This window comes from Tachysurus vachellii, chromosome 3 (assembly GCF_030014155.1).
Source record: "Tachysurus vachellii isolate PV-2020 chromosome 3, HZAU_Pvac_v1, whole genome shotgun sequence".
Classification (NCBI taxonomy): domain Eukaryota; kingdom Metazoa; phylum Chordata; class Actinopteri; order Siluriformes; family Bagridae; genus Tachysurus; species Tachysurus vachellii.
The window spans coordinates 15,986,362-16,002,695 of NC_083462.1; the positions used below are offsets into that span (position 1 = coordinate 15,986,362).

The 16,334-nt window shown below is 38.7% G+C and overlaps 1 protein-coding gene across 2 annotated transcripts in view; it reads left to right on the forward strand.

Annotated features, from left to right (window-relative positions):
* Positions 1 to 13,448, forward strand: part of kcnk5b (potassium channel, subfamily K, member 5b) — a 14,636-nt gene extending 1,188 nt beyond the window's left edge. For both annotated transcript variants that reach the window (XM_060865997.1, XM_060865998.1), the window contains exons 2-5: positions 8,218 to 8,329; positions 10,023 to 10,189; positions 11,861 to 12,029; positions 12,489 to 13,448. In XM_060865997.1, coding sequence (XP_060721980.1) covers positions 8,218 to 8,329; positions 10,023 to 10,189; positions 11,861 to 12,029; positions 12,489 to 13,213 — 1,173 coding nt within the window. In that variant the 3' untranslated portion in view covers positions 13,214 to 13,448. The remainder of the gene's footprint in view (positions 1 to 8,217; positions 8,330 to 10,022; positions 10,190 to 11,860; positions 12,030 to 12,488) is intronic.
* Positions 13,449 to 16,334: the final 2,886 nt, after the last annotated feature.

Below are 16,334 nucleotides of genomic sequence, written 5' to 3' on the forward strand. Positions count from 1 at the left end.
TTTATCAAGGCACAAACAAACACAGAAGGAGACGATACTGAGTCCAGTGAGAGAGTTTGTGAAAGTCTGAAAGCTTCCTGGTATTTTTAATCTCTCCATCAAACACGAAGGAACAGAAAACAGAGATGAAGGAATGAGAAAAATCTTTTTCTCTCTTTCAATTAAAATGCAGTTTGGTCACAAACTGTTTTCAAATTTCTAAGGTTAAATTCTTCATCACTATAAGAGTGTGTGATGGTGTGTGTCTCAGTCAGTGTGATCCTGAAATAAGCTACTGCAGAAAATAAACACACAACTTCACAGCGAGCTGGAGGTCATGAGGACATGTTTCTGTTTATTAGAACGTCTCCATTACGTTGCTTACACTCTCAGATCATAAACACAGATTTCTCACAATGAATGATTCCATGGGATACAGTGACACTGAATCACATCACATTCTTCTTTAACACCTCAGTGATGACAAAATAATTATCTGATGATATTTTTCTGGGACTGAAAGCCAGCTGTAAATGAAGAGATTTCAGTTTACAGTGTCACCTCTCCTGAAGAACATCAGGGGAGGACATGGGGAGCACTTAGGAGGAGGAGGAGGAAGACGAGCAGGAGGAGGGCAACAAGGATGATACAGAGGAGGACATGGAGGAGAAGGAAGATGAGGAGAAGGAGGACAATGTGGAGGAGGAGGATGAGGCAGAAGAAATGGAGGAGGACAAGGAAGATTTATTTTTTCCTGTTTTTGAAGTGAGTGATGTCTGGAAGGGTTTCTTTATATCAGATTGACTTAAGCCCTATTCGGACGGGACTAGTTTTACAGGGAGTCGTTAGAGAAATTTCAGTTTCACAGACGTACTTTGTGATTTTAATCCCGTCCGAATCTGCCATGTATGTCTTTTTCTCACACGACCTGTGTAAAAATTCCAGAGCAATTTACCTACTGTTTTTCAGCAAAATCGGCGCTCCTCTGAGAAATCTAATCCCGTCCGAATGCGAATGTCTGTGATTGCCGAAAATGTTTTTTCCAAAACGCGTTTTCTTGTCTGTTTTGGTCAACGTGAACTACCGTATTAACCCTAGCGGACCGGTATTCAAGTTTCTGCTTTCTGCACACCAATAATGCAAATGTGTTTGCTACCCTGCGAAGAAATAAAAAAATAAAAACAAGAAGAGCCAGATCACGTAATTTGTTAAGACTGTCTACTGTAATATCAGTTTCAGGTAAGAGTTCTTTCATTTCTATAGTCAACTACATAACCTGAAAATTATATAAAAACATATTTATTCCAGTGGGTTTATAAGAAGTTCTATATAAAACCATATGATTTTTTTACATTTGTTTTTTTTTAAATTATTTTTAATATTATTATAATGTGTATAACATTTTTAAACACTTTACAAGTTTCAAGTTAGGATGTTTACACTTTAAAGTGCTTAAATGTAAATTTACTTAATTTCAAAATACATTTGATCAAATTTCATAAATTGCTTATGGCAGTTTTTCAATTATATTACTGAAATGCACTTTTATATAGTTCACAGCATGTCACTGCACCAAGTGCTAGGAAGGAGCGCACCAGCATCTTTTGGGAGACAGATGTGCTGCAGAATTTTGGGGAAACTGAGTGGTACCTTAACTTCAGAATCTCAGAGGAGGCTTTCTTAAATCTCTGTGACCTCCTTTGTCCATACATAGCAAAGCAAACCAATGCAATGAAGACCACAGTGAGTTTGGAAAAAAGGGTTGCTCTGACACTTTACAAGTTAGCAAGTAACATGTTGCAAACCTCTTTGGAATTGGGGTGAGCACTGCCTCTGATGTGTTTTGGGAGGTGTGTAAGGGTCTCTGCCAACTGAAAAGGGAGTTTATTGGAATGCCAAAAAGTGAAGAAGATGTGAAGACCATAATCACAGGATTTGAAGAGAAGTCAGGGTTTCCCATGTGTGCTGGGGCCCTGGATGGAACACACATTCCCATACAAGCACCCTCCAGCTTTCACACTGATTACTACAACAGAAAGGGGTGGTATAGCGTGATACTACAGGGCTTGGTTGACCACCGGTACATGTTTCAAGATTTTGATGTTGGCTGGCCAGGGAAGTGCCACGACTCTTTTGTTTTTCAAAATTCAAGACTACATGCAAAGCTGGAAGATGGCTCATGGTTTCCACCACTTACCAAGACAATACAAGGTGTTGACATTCCTGTGCTGATTGTGGCTGTCTCTGCCTATAGCCTCTCTCGTAATGTCATGAAATGGTTCCCAGAAGGAGTTGCAAGAGGGCCGCAACTGCAATTCAATGCATGTCTGAAGTTTGTTGTTGCAGCTTGCATTGTGCTGCACAACCTTTGTGAGTCTTGGAAGCTGGATTTCCCACAGGAACAGAGCACAGCAGAGATGCCTGAGGAGAAAGACACAGAGCAGGAACATGCACATGATGAGGGTACCCTTGTTATACCACAGCAGCTTGACCAGACCAGCTCTACTGCGGAGCAAATTCGTGAAGCATTAGTATGGTACATTTCTGAAAAGCAGTGACTGTTAATGTGTGCAATGTGATTAAACACATCTTCACTTAAAATTTTGGTAGTTTTATTTCTTTTATTTTTTCTGTACATCTCAAGCACTTTTGTACATGGCTCTTTTTGTAAGAACAAAAAAAAATCTTATGTTCCTAATAAAGCTTGTGACATGTATCGAACATTTGTCTCTTTACTTTTAAAGTAAACTGGCTTTTAACATATTCAAGTTACCATTTGGCATTAAAGTGCAAAAATCTAAACGTTGCATAGTGCAAAAACATAAATTCACAACATTACTGTTCCTAGAACAGTTCTTTTAATTAGTATAAACAAGTGCAACTGCACCCTAATGTTTGCAAAAACACAATGCCCAGAAAACTAGTGGTCATTTCTTTGGTCAGACAGTGAGCGTTGATCTTGGAAAACTGATGTTGACGGATTTTGGTGCGAGGCTTCGCCAGGTGAAAAAGCAAATGGATCAGATGAATAATACTGCTGAGCAGGATGTTGATATTGTGCAAATGAAGTTGAGGGGACCTGCTGTAAAAATGCAGGTCTAAGCACTTGCAGCATTTGAACCATGAATTGCTGGGTCTCTCGAGCACGCCTGTCTTCAGCTTCCTGACGTTTTATCTCAAATTCAAGACGTGCTTTCTCCAGATCCAACCTGGCCTGCTGGATCTGTCTCTCCCAGGCCATGTGCTCCTTGTTAAGACGCTGTTCAAGCTCTGCTGCTGTTGTATCAATGTCATGTTGTATTAATAGGTTTATCCCTCTCTCCATGGCTTCCATAATTTGTTTTTTTTTTCCTTTGCGTTTACGCCCTGATGAGAAAAATCACAAAATTGCATCACAAGACAAATAGACGTGCTGTTATATGATAATACAATATATCATGATAATGAACATTGTCAATATTGTTATTGTGGAGACTTCAAGATGTGAATAATTATGAATTACGTGACTTTTTAGAAAGAGTTTTAATTTTTAACTGGTTAATTTGTTTCTGTAAAGTATTTAAAACTTTTCCATTATGGTGTTCACCAACTATTCAAATACAGAATACTTTAACACCTATTTCAATATAATTTAAAAATGTACTATAAATACCATTTAAAACTGTTCCATTTCTTTATTGTTTCTTTAAAGTCATGTTTAATCTTGCTTAATATTAATTTCAAACTTACTTGTAATGATGGAAGTTTGGCCAGTATTGGTGGTCTGCTCTGACCTTTGACCACTGTCATCTTCAGTCGCTGTAAATGTAGCTGCTTTGTCTCCTGATGGCTCTGCTATACCAGATGAGTGTGAACTGGTACCTGTAACAAATCATATAATTTAGAAAATTCGAGAGCTTCAAGATATTAAATAAATAGCAACACTGTCATTTTGTACAGAGAAAAATACACAAACTTACCAGTGATTTCACCTTCCTCTGAACTTGACGCATCCATATGTCCATCACCTGGGTTAGTCATTGGACGACAAGCTAAAGAAACAGAAATATCTACTCAATATCGTATTGTGTCTCTATCAGTAGCTTGTTCACTGCATTGTATTACTTATGTCTATTATTTCATTTCATATGTATGCTTATGAACATAGCCATACATGGTTTGTACACTGTTAAATACTTTTCAATAAAAAAGTAATACTCTTAAAAGTAGCAACTAACCAAGAACAGAGTCCAGTTCCTCGAAGAATGCGTTGTGGATCTGACCCAGTCTTCTTGTTATGCTTCACACATTCGCGGTAACGTCGTTTCAGATATTCCATGCGGTCTTTGCACTTCACCCAATCGAAGGTATTTTGTATGGATGGACAAACCTCACAAACCTTCTTATAAACTGCCTCCCAAACCTTGTGGTTGTGTATACAATTTTCAAATTGAATCTGAAACGTACGTTCGCTCCAAACTGAAATTAAGGCCAATGTTTCCTCCCGACTCCAGTGTCGTGCCGCTTTCCTTTTCACCGCTATTTTACTATTGTTCGGTCATATGACCATACGCAAGCCACGCATCCTGGACATGTGGTCTTGTGCAACGCCCACATGTAAAACACAGACACTCCAACCTCCGTAATAAACACAGAGATGTTAGTCCCGTCCGAATCCATACATGAAATGACAGACATCGGCTGAAAAAATTCTAACTCAAGCGTCGTTTGGAAAACTAGTCCCGTCCGAATAGTGCTTTAGAAACACTGGAAACATCAGAGACCAGATTATTTTCTACCTTTTAGCTAATGTGACTGAGTAAAGAATCGAACTGTGTTTCAAGTCAACAATAATGTCTTTTCTTCTTCTTTCACCTGCTCCCTGCTCGGGTCGCCACAGCAGATCACGTGGTCTGTATATTAGATTTGGCACAGGCTTCATGCAGGATGACCTTCCTGATGCATCCTTCCTATTTTATGTGGGCTCTGTAACGGCACTGAGAGTTAACTCTTCGTCTGGGTTAGCGTCCTGCTCGGGAATCGAACCCCGCAATGAGAGCATGGGATTCTGCCGCTGGCCCACTTGGGGCCTCTTTTCTAAACAAATAAACTGTCATTTTGTAACAGTACTGTTGTGTCTCAACGGATAAAAGACCCAAATGCAGGATAGCTAAAAAAACAGATTTATTAAACATAACAAACAAAAGCGAAACTCAATAATAACGACACAAACCACGACCACATTACAGACACCAAACAAAAGAAAAGGATTTGGCAACACAACAGGGATAAATACTGAAGACAATTAGACACATAAGGGACAGGTGTGCTGACATGGGAAGGAATAGACAAGGGCAGGACAGACACGTGAACACAAAACGTAGAAAAAAGGCAAGTGAAAAAGTCCGGCCTACATCCTGACACATTTACTATCAATATTACATTCAGTAATATTATATTTCTTTTGTTTTTGGATTTTTTATATTCGCTCTCAGATTCTGCTATAAATTTATTTGTATAGTGCTTTTAACAATTCACATTGCCTCAAAGCAGCTTTACAGAAGTATAGAAACAGAAGAGGAAAATATATATATATATATATATATATATATATATATATATATATATATATATATATATATATATATATATATATATATACAGTATATATAATAAGATAAAATAAAAATAAATAAATTCATTAATTTTCTACCGCTTATCCGAACTACCTCGGGTCACAGGGAGCCTGTGCCTATCTCAGGCGTCATCGGGCATCAAGGCAGGATACACCCTGGACGGAGTGCCAACCCATCGCAGGGCACACACACTCTCATTCACTCACGCAATCACACACTACAGACAATTTTCCAGAGATGCCAATCAACCTACCATGCATGTCTTTGGACCGGGGGAGGAAACCGGAGTACCCGGAGGAAACCCCCGAGGCACGGGGAGAACATGCAAACTCCACACACACAAGGTGGAGGCGGGAATCAAACCCCCAACCCTGGAGGTGTGAGGCGAATGTGCTAACCACTAAGCCACCGTGCCCCCCAAATAAATAAATTATTATATACAATTGAAGTTTAAATGAATTTAAAAATATTAACTTAAAATATAAAATACTATATATCTACTGTATCCCTATCACTAATGACCAAGCCGGAGGCTACAGCGGTGAGGAAAATCTCCCTGAGATGATAAGAGGAAGAAACCTTGAGAGGAACCAGACTCAGAAGGGAACCTCATCCTCATTTGGGTGACACTCTACAGTAAATAGTGTAAATGTAAATAATGTCCTTTCTACAACAGTTTATAATAGTGCAGCCGAGAGCTCCTGAGGAACTAATGGGTCATCGTAAACTCTGAGTTCGGCACAGACACACTGTCATGATTCAGCCCGGACTTTTGGCCATGTGCTGTTGTTGTTGTCACGTGTCTGCCCCGCCTTCGTCTGCTCCTCCCTGTTTCTTCACCTGTTCCTAATGTTGTCATTGTCTTAATTGTATTTAAGTTAGCCACGTTGCTGAATGCAGCGCGGATCATTAGTTGCGTGTAGCCCTCGTCATGTCTAGTCCCTCTTAAATGTCGTCAGTTGTATTGTTTCTTTTATCGTCATTTTTGTATATGTCTTCCTTATTTATTAAACCCCCTTCTTTTGAAGCTATCCTGCGTACGGGTCTGCCTCCTTCCATCCCGGATGTGACACACACACACACACATACACAGGCAGTTATGTGAAAAAATTAGGACATCCATTAAATATTCAGTTCTTTATTAAGAAATGTCAAAATGTCGATTTCTGATCTAATTTTAATTTGTACCTGTAGATAAAAATGATGTAATTGCTTGAAAACAACAAAAAAAAACTTTTCACTTATTAAACAAAAGAAATCAACAAAAATGAGCATTTGATCTGATGAAAAAGTTAATACACCTCGTGTCCTAATAGCTAGTGGTTCCCCCTTTGGCTGAAATAACCTCAGTGAGAAGTTTCTTAAGCCATCTACCAGTTTCTGACATCGACTGGAAGAAAGTTTCCCCAGTCCTCAATGCAGAACTCTTTCAGCTGCGTGAAGTTTGAGAAGTTTGATCCACACAGGATCTCTATAGGATTTAGATCTGGGCTTTGACTTGGTCACTCCAAAATAATCCGATTTTTACTGTTCATTGAGTCCTTGGTGGATTTACTGGGATGTTTTTGTCTTGTTTCAAGGTCCAGTTCAGCTTCAGTTTTTTGACAGATGGTCTCACATGTTCCTTATGAACCTTCTAGTACAATGTAGGATTCATAGTGGTAGGTTCTATGATGGTGAGCTGAGCTGAGTCGTGCTGCATCTAAGCATCTCCAAACACTTCCACCTCCATGTTTCACGAGGTTCTTTTGCTGAAATGCTGTATTTGGTTTACACCAAACATTCCCTCTGTTATGGTGTCCAAATAATTCAGTTCTAGACTCATCTGTCCACAGCACATTATTCCAGACGTCTTGTCCTTTGTCTCTGTTCTTTCACAAACTTCAGTCTTGTCCTCATTTTGTTCTTAGACAGTAAAGGTTTCCTCCTTCACACCTCCCACGATCGTTAATGTTATTCAGTCTCTTATTGATTGTCGATTCATGCACTTTGACATCAGTTGTAGCAGGAGATTGCTGTAGATCCTGTGATGATATTTTAGGGTTTTTGGAGACGACTTTAAGCATCTTGTGGTCTGCTTTGGGGGGTGAATTTTCCTGGACGTCCTGACCTGGCCATGATGACAATTGTTTTAAATGTTCTCCACTTGTAAATGATTTCCAGACAGTGTTGAATGGCTGATTATAAATTCTTCTGAGATCTTTTTATATCTCTGACCAGACTCATAAACATCAACAGTCTTCTTACTGAAGGCCTCAGAGAGCTCTTTGGATCTCTCCATGGTGAAACCTCTCAGTTCAACAATTAAGAGCAAACCAAACTAAATATCTGAGGTTTAAATAAGACAAATCACATGACTGTGCACACACACAAATACACACACACATGCACAGACACACACATGCACTCATTTTATTCCTTAAATATACTGCTCTTTGATATATGAGATACATTATGTGCTCAGACTCTGTGTTTTATTGCTGCATGTTTGCTGTGTTTTTGATCTTTGTGAAATAATAAACATACTGAAGTTTGTACAAAGGGGAGCTCCTCATCCAGAAAGTAGGAATACCAGTCTTGTCATCATTGTTGAATAAACCTCTGTGTGTGTGTGTGTTTGTAGATGGTGGCCAAAGCAGCAGGTCAGGGTGTCACTATCACTGGAGAGAAACCTTACAACCCATGGATATGGCAGAATGCCGTCATCTTTGCTGCCACTATCATCACCACTATTGGTAACACACACACACACACAGACACACACAGACACACGCGATCGAATCAAAAAACATGATGAGTCTCAGTGTGTTCTTCATGAAAAAACATGTCCAGGGTGAAAACCACCACAAACAGCTTAGCTGTCAGGTGTTTCTTGTTGCCCAGGTGTCCTGTTAGATTAACTGTTTAAACAGATACTAGCTCTGAATGTCTACATGAGTCATTACACAAGAACTGGTCATAAACTATAAAACAATCTCTAATATTGTAAAAAAGAAAGAAACCACTGGAGCATCACCAACCAGACACTGGCAAACAGGTCACCCAAGAAAAGCATCAGCAGATGAAGATGGAAAGGAAAGATTGTGAAGAAAAACATCAGTTAGTGTCATTACCAGAAACCGCCATCCAAAGGGCAGGGTGAAGGTTTCACAATCCACCACTTGAAGAAAGAAATAAACAAAGAAATACAGAGCTGATGAAGCATTATTGTGGTAGTCTCATGGTTTGGGCTTCTGAAACTGCATCCACAACAGGCTCACTGATGATGAAGCTCATGCTGGCAGCAGCACAATGAGTTCAGAAGTCTACAGAAACATTCTGTCTGATAATTTAGTGAGAAACACATCCAGTCTAATCAGGGGAAACTTCATCATGCAGCAAGACAACAATCCAAAGACAGTTTGTCGTCAATGAGTCTCAGATTTGATTGTTATCTCAAGTGAGGAAAATGTAAGCAGATATACATTTTGCTCACCTATGGATTGTGTGGTCTGTCACCAAAGTGTCATGTACTGTGCTGTTTAACTCGTCTCCATGTAAATATCAGGAAATAATGCGGACATTCTAATCCAATCGTCTCTTATTCATCTTCTGATCTCAAACCCAAATGTTGTTCCAACACTTTTGGAGGACTGCTGTATGCTGTATATATGCTGTATATATATCTACTGTAGATATAATGGATATAAACACCTCTGTTAAAATGGCAGTTTTTTGTGAAAATGAAACTAAGATAAATCACATCAGAACTTTATGAACATCAGTATAACTTACAGTATATAAGAGAAACTCAATCAGAAACATTTTAGGGAAAATAGGAAGAACAAGAAAGTTATTATAAACTATACACACATTTTTATGTGTGTGTGTGTGTGTGTGTGTGTGTGTTTGTGTGTTTGTGACACTCACTGTCCATTTTTTACTAGGAACACCTGAGCTTCAGGTAATCATCACATCAAACATCAGACTGAACAAAAAATCTGATCTGTGTGACTTTAACCGTGGTGTGATTGTTGGTGTCATACGTGCTGGTTTGAGTTTTCCAGAAGCTGTTGGTCTCCTGCTGAGATTCTCACACATCAGTCTCTAGAGATTACACAGAACAGAGCAAAAAAAACCAAAAACATCCTGTGAGCAGTGGATCTGCAGACTGAGACACTTTGTTGATGAGAAGGTCAGAGGTGAATGATCAGACCGGTCTGATCTAATGCTTTGCTGACTGTTAAGACTGACTATTTGAGTTACTAGAGACGTCCTGTTAGATCAGACCAGTCTGATCATTCTCCTCTGATCTCCTCTGATCAATTTACTGAACAATTTCATACGGTCTTCATGACACACCAAATAAACTCAGGGTGGAGTTTTTACTGTCAAGTATTCAGAACACTGAAACTTAAAGTTACAATGTGTGTGTGTGTGTGTGTGTAGGTTACGGGCAGGTTGCTCCGAAGACGACAGGGGGGCGTGCCTTCTGCATTATGTTTGGCTTATGTGGAATTCCACTGTGTCTCACATGGATCAGTGAACTTGGAACATTTTTTGGCAGCAGAAGCAAACGTCTGAGTCAGGCTCTACTGCACAGACGATTCAGTGTGGTAATACACACACACACAGGAATACACCCTGACTGTTTAAAGAAGTCAAATATACGATTTGATTTCTCCAGAAAGTTATCCTGTAAATCATTCAGTGAATCAATCAGTGAGTTGTTTAGTGAGTCATTTAGTGAATCATTTAGTGGAATGTTCAGTAAATCTTTGGTGAGTCATCCAGGAGCTGTGAGTTAGCCAGGGTTCCCACGCGTCCTGGAAAACCTGGAAATCCTGGAAAATTAATGACCAATGTTCCAGTCCTGGAAAACACATGGAAAATGAGAGAAAACATAAATTGTCCTGGAAAAAATTTTGTTGTCCTGGAAAATTCTTATTTTTAAATAATCATTGATCATTTAATAATAATAATAATCTTGATCATTTAAAGAACACTTTACAACTGGTCGAAACAATTAACGTTAGTAACAGAAAGCGCTCTGTTCAGGGTCGCTGAGTTTTGACGGGTTTTTGTTATGCTGTTTAATCTCGCTGTGACGGATGACGCTGTCTTGTGCTGGCGGTTTCAGGTGCTAGGAATGGTTTAAGTGCTCGAATGTTTTCAGGGTAAACAGGTTATATTAACCTTGTTAATCTGAATATCATGTGCAAGGGGAATGCACAGCAAACTAAAGCATGCATGACGGCATTGGCCTGAGAAAGGAGAGGGTATTAATATGTGCAGTCTTTTTATTTTATAAATGTTGAAATTTCATTCACATGACAAATTGTCTTTAAAAGTAATCCATCCACACAGTCCACAAACCTGTTTTATGAGCGATCTAAGAAGTCAAAATTAGATATTCTACTGACGCGATGTACAGCGAATCATACACTGAACAATTATTTCCATGCTCAAAGTGCCGCACAGACTAGTGTTGTAAACATAAGGCGAAGGCCGGTAATATATAATAGGTTTACTTATATAAACTTAAAAACACGTTTGCAAATGTGATATTGATTTTTGCAACAGTTCACTAAACAAGGAGTTAAGTGACTTCCTTTCTATCCTTCACTAACCATAGTAGTTCCAAACAAAGCAGACATAGCAACATACAATGGTGTTTCTTTGAATATGCATTTATTACCGAATTGTTTGTGAAAGTGAATACCGTCATAAATACCGTCATTTTCTTTATTCCTAAATGAATACGTATTTTGAATGACTCGTCTGAAAGAGCTCTGTGTGTGTATCTGGTGTTTTTCTAATTTTATAGTTAAGTAATAGCCATAAAGTGTACGTTGTTTTTAAGACTTCTGGAGAGAAGAACATATTACTTTAGGCCGTGAATCTGTGATCCTGTCTTTTTTCCTAAATTTGAAATGTCCTGGAAAAGTCCTGGAAAATGATCTCTGAAAAAGAGTGGGAACCCTGGTTAGCTCCTCATGACTCCTCTTCCTCTCTCTCTGTGCATCACCTGCTTTAAAATTAAATGTTTTCAGGCGGCTCTCTCAACTCAGCATGTCACTGTGATGTGTTTTATCTGCACATATAGTTAGCTTTCATTGAAATAACAATAAACATCTGTCATCAGTCCTTTTGTATAATCTGGGCTCTGCGTCCATTCTCACCTCTCATGATGACTTTTGATAAACTGAGCAGAGATAGTGTCAAATCTTGTGTGTGTGTGTGTCTGTGTCTGTGTGTGTGTGTGTGTGTGTGTGTGTGTGAGACAGAAAAAGGTACAGTTTATCTGCACTACATTGTTCCTTTTGTGGGGTTTACTCTTCCACCTGATCATCCCTCCACTCATCTTCATGTGTATGGAGGATTGGACGTATCTGGAGGGGCTTTACTTCTGCTTCATCACCCTCACCACTGTGGGCTTTGGAGACTATGTAGCAGGTACGCTAATGGCCCTGTGAAACCACCTTCTGAAAAGTCCAAGCTCACATACGCTTGTCTGTACAAGTGCTCCAGTCCTGCAGGTGGCGCTGTTCATTTCAACATCAGTTTCCATGATCTGATTAAGGAATTGTTGACATTCTACAATAGTATAAATGCTGTGTTTATAAAAAAAATCTTCTCTTGTTTTAATAAATGACATTTTATTAACCAGCAAATCCAGTTATGCCTTGTTGATAAGTGACTTTGGTTTACATGGATACCCACAAACACAGATATATTTTCTGTTTCCGTAGCAGTAGTGTAGCCCTGCATACTGCAACTAAAGCCATGAGAAATCTGAAATGTTTTTTAAACTCAGTAAAATGTGACTGGGAGAGGATGGGAAAGTTCCTGTGGTGATAAACCTGCTAACTGGTAAACATTTAGAGTGTATTTATTGCTTTTATCTGGTTCCAGGTGTAAACACAGGGCTGGAATACAAGGCTCCGTACCGGTTCTGTGTGGAGTTATGGATCTATATGGGCCTGGCATGGCTTTCTCTGTTCTTCAGCTGGAATGTCAACATGGTGGTGGAGGCCCACAAAGTCCTGAAGAAACGCAGACAGATGCACAGGCACAAGCTTTCTCCTGCTCAGCTGGAGCAGATGCACAAAGCATCATTGCCTCATGCACCCAGTATTGTGGACATCTTCAAGTTCATGTCAGAGAAAGGTGAGGACTACAGCGATGTGATCCGAGCCATTGGCACAGCGGAGAAGAAGAAAAAGCAGCAGGAGGAGGAGCTCACACGTTCCAAGAGCTGCAGTGACCTCCTTAAACAAATGGTGGTGCCGATGGAACAATCACCACGACAGAAACGAAGATTCAGCATCGGAGACAATGTCTACATGGTCATCTCCAGAGCCAGAGGTTCCACTGGAGATCTGGAGGAGAGCAGACCCCTTCAGGAGGAACCGAGCCAAGCTCTGGCCCTGGGCAAGAAGTGTTCAGAAAAGGAACTTGTAAAAAGATCAGGAAGTTTAGTATTAGACTCAAGAAATGTCTTCCAGAGATCTGTTCAGATTCCCAGCTTCAGGTTTAGCTTCGACAATGATGACACAGGAACACGGGAAGGAACCTTGAGGTTCTCTGTGACCAGAGTGAATGAGGATTTATTAGAGAAAGGAGAAGGACCGGGTTGACGAGCACAGATTCTCTTCAGGCTCCTTCACCGCTTAGAGGACACAGTTAGGTAAATTCATTGAGAAGGTTTATTTAAGTGGGGAACCTGACAAGAACCCGGTGAACACCTGATTTAGAGCACAGCTCTTTTGAACAGTGTTATTAGTTAGGTAATGATTGTTGTATAACTGGTGTAAGTGTGTATGAATGACAAACTGCAAATAAATACATTTTTCTATGTGCTTTAAAATAAAATTTAGATAAATACACAGGAACCAACACTTGATTCCTTCAGATCCCATATCTGATCTGTCTCACCACTAAGGATGGTAAGTAAACAGGAAGTGGATTTACTTCATGTGGACATTTTGGTTGGGTGTGAGACAGTTGCCTGACGGTCAGAGGGTAAAGAGGAGTCTCTCTGATAAACACAACATTCTCTCTTTTATTTAATTTCTGCAGTAAAGTTTCACCTAAAAGAAACATATTTATATTTCCAGCTCTCTGCTGCCCTCCACAGGAGAACTGCAACAACTGTACTAGCACTAAAACATGTTAGTACAGCATAAAAATAATAAGATAAACACTCTGTACCACAAACTCTCTCTACCATAAACACTGTACCACAAACACTGTACCACATACACTCTTTACCACAAACAGTCTCTACCATAAACACTGTACCAAACACTCTTTACCACAAACACTCTCTACCATAAACACTGTACCACAAACACTCTTTACCACAAATACTCTCTACCATAAACACTGTACCACAAACACTGTACCACATACACTCTACCACAAACAGTCTCTACCATAAACACTGTACCAAACACTCTTTACCACAAACACTCTCTACCATAAACACTCTTTACCACAAATACTCTCTACCACAAACACTGTACCACAAACACTCTCTACCATAAACACTCTTTACCACAAATACTCTCTACCACAAACACTGTACCACAAACACTCTCTACCATAAACACTGTACCATAAATGCTTCACAGTTGGTGCAGAAACCTGAAGAAGGAGAAGTGTGATGTATAATAATGTAGATGTATAATACAGTTCACATGGTCACACTCTGCTTCATATAGTTTACATGAAGGACACAATGAACTGTTTGTGTTCCTCAGTGAGAAGTAAGATTCATTTAAAAAGAAGAAAATCACATTTAAATATTTAATTCCAGTTCCACTTAAAAAGACAATGTTTTCCTCTACTTTTATAACCCCTATGTTTATAACCGCTATGTTTATAATTCCTATGTTTATAACCCCTCTGTTTGTAACCTCTGTGTTTATAACCCCTATGTTTATAACCTCTATATTTATAAACCCTATGTTTGTGAACTCTATGTTTATAACCTCTATGTTTATAACCTCTATGTTTATAACCCCTATGTTTATAACCTCAATGTTTATAACCTCTGTATTTATAACCCCTATGTTTATAACCTCTATGTTTATAACCCATATATTTATAACCTTTATGTTTATAACCTCTATGTTTATAACCCCTATGTTTATAACCTTTATGCTTATAACCTCTATATTTATAACCCCTATGTTTATAACCCCTATGTTTATAAGCTCTATGTTTATAATTCCTATGTTTATAACCTCTATGTTTATAACCTCTATATTTATAACCCCTATGTTTATAACCTCTATGTTTATAACCTCTGTATTTATAACCCCTATGTTTATAACCTCTATGTTTATAACCCATATATTTATAACCCCTATGTTTATAAACCCTAGGTTTATGATTTCTATGTTTATAACCTCTATATTTATAACCCCTGTTTATAACCTCTATTTGTATAACCCCTATGTTTATAACCTCTATATTTATAACGCCCATGTTTATACTCTATTTATAACCCCTATGTTTATAACCCCTATGTTTATAACCTCTATATTTATAACCCCTAGGTTTATGACCTCTATGTTTATAGCCTCTATATTTATAACCCCTCTGTGTATACTCTCTATGTTTATAATCCCTATGTTTCTAGCCTCTATGTTTATAACCCCTATTTTTATAACCTCTATATTTTTAGCCCCCATGTTTATACTCTATATTTATAACCCCTATGTTTATAACCCCTATGTTTATAGCCTCTATATTTATAACCCCTCTGTGTATACTCTCTGTGTTTATAATCCCTATGTTTCTAGCCTCTATGTTTATAACCCCTATGTTTATAACCTCTATATTTTTAACCCCCATGTTTATACTCTATATTTATAACCCCTATGTTTATAACCCCTATGTTTATACTCTATATTTATAACCCCTATGTTTATAACCCCTATGTTTATAATCTCTATGTTTATAACTCCTATGTTTATAACCCCCCATATATTTATAACCCCTAGGTTTATGACCTCTGTGTTTATAGCCTCTATATTTATAACCTCTATGTTTATGACCTATATGTTTATAACCCCTATGTTTATGACCTCTATGTTTATGACCTCTATGTTTATAATCCCTATGTTTATAACCTCTTCTCCTGATGGATAAACAGCATTACTGCTGAAGTGAGTTCTCACTCTGACTCACAGCTTCATCCACATCACTTTCTTGTCTCATTACCAGAAGTAAAGTCACTCGTGGTGTTTAAACACACGCCTTGTCATCTGTTTACTCCACTGATCTTTGTTTATGCTAACATCACTGTAGACTTTTTATTTGCTCATTTTAGGGTTTTAAAACCCATTAATCTGTACAGCATGCTCTCTAAGCACAAGGTGGACACTTTGAAAGCTGCTGGATTGATGGTTCGCTTTCTTTCTACTTGAAATGTAAAATCCATCGTAATGATCAAAGCATACTTCAGTGCTTTGTTGCTGTCATGGTGATATCATGAAAGTGTCAGTTTGTCAAATGTCAATCCTCTAATCATCACTCATCTTGTATTTGATGTCCAACTATGCACATGGATGTTTTTTCCTGATTGGACAGGCTGGTCTGTGGGTGGAGACTTAGAGGATAGTACAGTGGCGGAAACGTTCTTTCTTAAAGGAGCGGTCTGTGTTCTTCCTGTCCTCATTGAACTCGGTGACCTCTAAATGATCCTGTGAACCTGTGGCGTCATCCCCATCATGCTGGCCCTTTAGGACA